Below are 4,142 nucleotides of genomic sequence, written 5' to 3'. Positions count from 1 at the left end.
ATATTTATTTATTATATTTATTTTATTATATTAATTTAAATTAAAGATGCACCGGATATCTGAAAGACATCTGATATCCGATATTATCTAGCACTTTTTTACGATTCGTCCGGACAGTCATTAATATCCGGGAAAATATCCGGTTGAAATTTTATATCATTAAATTGTTGATTTTTTATTATATAAATGTTCCATAGATAAGTATGTATACTTATAATGCTATAATATTTTATATATACTATTGCAAAATTACAATTTTTTTCTCTACAGATTTTTTTCCTTTTTAAAAAACATTGTCCCGAAATCCGGTCAGATATCCGAAAAATATCGGATATCCGATAAAAATTATTTTTCTGGATATCCGATTGGATACCAGATATCCAATATTATATTCTTTTTGGATATCCGATATCCGGTAATTTTACGATCCGGTGCATCCTTATTTTTTTATAATATTTATTTCATAAATTATTTTTTTCTCTCCACTATACCTAAGTAAAACGGTGTAAAATAGATATCAGAGATATTAAATAAAACTAGTGTTACAATTTTCTATACTTATAGTACTTATAATATAATGTCTTCGAAATACATGCATTTTTCAGAAGATCTTTGGAAACTTCTAAAGATTTTAAGTGACAAATACTCTGTTTGGAAATTATGGTCATTCTTTGAGTACATAGTATCTATCAGACATCCCGATGATCTAGAGGTAATAAAACATTGTCCAACAAAATTTGATTTTTTTTTATCTTTGATATGTGGAGTGTCATTTCTTGAAGATTTTTAGCCGCTGGATTTGAATCCGTGTTTAGAAATATTATTCCAATTTTTTATCCTCTATATTATCTCACTTTTTCGAAAATGTAACATGATAGACAAATTATAAAAATAGTATTATTTTCAGCGTTAAAAAATATACAAATAATACTTCGGAAATAATACTTAGCAAACCAAAGACAAAGTCAATGACAGCAAAATATAACAAAAATTCTATATACATTATTGTCAAACTGGAATTTTAGCAATTTTTCGTTTATTTAAATTTAATAAATAATAATAAAAAATAATTTAATAAAACATAATAATTAAATTAATTATAAATAATTAAATAATAAAATAACACTCATGACGACTAATATTTTAAGAATAATGAAACACATGTGAGAGATACTTCCAAATGATTAATTAATTATTTCTTTAAGGCCAGTACTCACAGGGCTGATTCTTATATTTTTGGATTGTCTCAAGTATAATCTTAAGATGTCAATCAATCAAAAGACCGTTTATATCTTAAGATATTGCATAAAATAATTTTGAAATTAGTAGTATTTAATTTAATACTTTCTATAATTTTGCAGATAATACTAAGTAGCACAAAGCATATCAATAAAAGTAGACTTTATAATGTATTACATCCTTGGTTCGGCACGGGTCTTCTCACCAGTGGAGGTAATTATATTAAATGTATATATATTTCTCTCAATAATATATGTATATCAATATATGTATATCAATCTTGATAAAAAGATAATGAATCATTACTTTCGAAATACAACGTTAACGAATTACTTTTAAAAATTACTAACTAATAATGATAACAAGTTACTTTTTATAAAAAGTAACGGTAACGCGTTTTCATAAAGAAACATTTCCAACTCTGTTAATTTTAATATTGAATTCAAAAGAGAGAAAGATTTGGCATATATAAGTATCATTTATATGCGAGTTTAATAGTGTTATTATATAATTATGTGTCCTCATTTTATTATTGTTTTAGGTTCCAAATGGCAATCTCGACGAAAAATATTAACATCTGCATTCCATTTTAATATATTACAACAATTTGTTGAGATTTTAATCGAAGAGAGCGAGAACATGACGAAGTCTTTGAAAAATACAGAAGGCACAGTTGTAAAAAATTTAGTACCATTCATTAGTGAACATACGCTGAACGCATTGTGCGGTATTGTAATCTGTGTATATCTATGTAAAATTTTATTGTAAATAATATTAGCAAACTACAGAATATAAACTTATATAAAATATAAATGCAGTGAATATTATATATATGTTATGATAATTATAAAGTTATCTAATTTTTATTAAGATATTTTTAAAATGTATAATTAAATTACAATAATATAACTTTTTTGTAGAAACTACTATGGGCATCTCTCTAAAAGAAATGAATTTAGATCAGCAACGATACCGAGATGCAGTTTATAAAATGAATCAAATTATAATTTATAGGTAATATTCACAGGTTAAAATAAACTTTTATCTGTGATATTTGGAGAAATGAATTAATATTAAATAATCACACAAATGCACGCACACATGAAGATAAATAATGAATTATATTCAATCTTATTTAAAATAATACTTTCATGTATGTTCTACTAGAATACAAAATACAAAATATATGTATTGCAAATATAATAACAATATAAAATATTGTTTCAAATAAAATTATTTCAAATATTAGGTGTAGTAAAAAAAAATCCATTATTTTTCCATTCAATTTCATGAAAAAATAATGGATTTATTTTTACTACACCTAATACATTCTACTCAGCTCTGCTAATAATGCATGTATTACGTGCTTTTGTTTTTTGTAATTATTAAAATATTAATAAATGATTAACAATTTAAAAAATCTTGTACAAAATAATACTATCATAATACTTAAAAACGTATATATTATATACATATATATTATAACATTTTATAACTATGATTTAGAATGATGAGGCAATGGCTGAGAAATGATTGGATATTCTCATTAACACCTAAAGGTAGAGAACAAGTAAAGATCCTGAAGATATTGCACGGATTTACTAAAAAAGTATGTAACAATTTTATCTTCTTTAATAATTTTGAATATTCTACTAAATAAAATCATTTTATCTTTTATAAAAATTATTTTAATTTCGTTCAAAATATTAATAAAATAATTTGTAAATATTGATAAACATATCCTTAGTTCATTTACAAATGAAAAGAAAATTAATATATGATATGTGTAGATTATTGCAGAAAGAAAAGTTTATCATAAATATACCAATGGGCAATATTTAAAAAATTTTGGCGAAGAAGCAATTGTAGAGACAGATGATATAGATAATATTAAAAGTACGTAATACATAGGGAAGTTGTGGATGTCTTAACTTCTATCATTTAATATTAAAAATTATTGTTGCATTAAAATTTAAATATATTATTATATTTTTTATATTTTATTTTTATATTATATTTTTATATTATATTTTTTATATTTGTTTAATTACTATTAAGTAACATTAAGTAACTATTAAGTAAACATTAACATACTATTAAGTAACATACACATTGCTGTGAATTAAATTACTTCAATATTTGTAATATAATTTAAATTTATTGTTAAGTAAAAACAATACAAAAAAATGTGCTTTATAAATTGGTATTTACATATTTATAAAATTTGATTTAGAACGAAAAAAAAGACTCGCTATGTTGGATCTTTTAATACTGGCGTCTCAAGAAAATCTTTTGACTGATTTAGATATTCGAGAAGAAGTTGATACCTTTATGTTTGAGGTAAGCATTTGGAACTTTTCTTCTTTCTTTAATTATGCGTTATCTAAGTAGATATATATTAACGTAATATAATTACAGGGTCATGATACTACAGCAATGGGTATTTGTTTTGTTTTATCATTATTGGCTGAGCACAAAGATATACAGGTATTTTTTGTTTAAATATTATGAAAAGAAAAGAATAATTCCTTTACTCAACAAAAATTTATTAAAATAGAAATAATAAAGAAATAATAAGTTCTTTGTGAGTCTGCATTCGCGTTTTTCGCGAGATTCTAAAATTCAATTAATTGAGATCCTAAACTAAAGATTAAATTCCGACAAAATTGCTGTTTTACCAAATCAATGGGACTTACAAACATATGATTTATGTGACATTAATACATCACTACATACTCTACTACATACTCTACTATATCAATATTTTTCGTAAAGGATTTTCATATCAAACTATTGTCTAAATTTAATTCTCTAAGAGCGTTATTTCTTCATGCAATCTATTAGTCTTCAATTTCGTGAGAGAGAGAGAGAGAGAGAGAGAGAGAGAGAGAGAGAGAGAGAGA

At 23.7% G+C, this 4,142-nt stretch overlaps 1 protein-coding gene across 1 annotated transcript in view; it reads left to right on the top strand.

The window, feature by feature from the left end:
• The window catches only part of LOC108691980 (cytochrome P450 4C1-like), a gene marked incomplete at its 3' end in the record, with an annotated part of 9,355 nt that overhangs the window by 910 nt on the left and 4,303 nt on the right, over window positions 1–4,142 (top strand). The window contains exons 3-10 of the mRNA XM_018200036.1: window positions 606–712; window positions 1,362–1,452; window positions 1,781–1,966; window positions 2,160–2,253; window positions 2,746–2,848; window positions 3,030–3,135; window positions 3,473–3,579; window positions 3,658–3,726. Of these exons, the coding sequence (XP_018055525.1) occupies window positions 606–712; window positions 1,362–1,452; window positions 1,781–1,966; window positions 2,160–2,253; window positions 2,746–2,848; window positions 3,030–3,135; window positions 3,473–3,579; window positions 3,658–3,726 (863 nt within the window). The remainder of the gene's footprint in view (window positions 1–605; window positions 713–1,361; window positions 1,453–1,780; window positions 1,967–2,159; window positions 2,254–2,745; window positions 2,849–3,029; window positions 3,136–3,472; window positions 3,580–3,657; window positions 3,727–4,142) is intronic.

This window comes from Atta colombica, unplaced genomic scaffold (assembly GCF_001594045.1).
Source record: "Atta colombica isolate Treedump-2 unplaced genomic scaffold, Acol1.0 scaffold107, whole genome shotgun sequence".
In the NCBI taxonomy this organism is placed as follows: Eukaryota; Metazoa; Arthropoda; class Insecta; order Hymenoptera; family Formicidae; genus Atta; species Atta colombica.
Note: the sequence above shows the minus strand (reverse complement) of the source record. Positions and strands in the feature narration are given on the sequence as shown.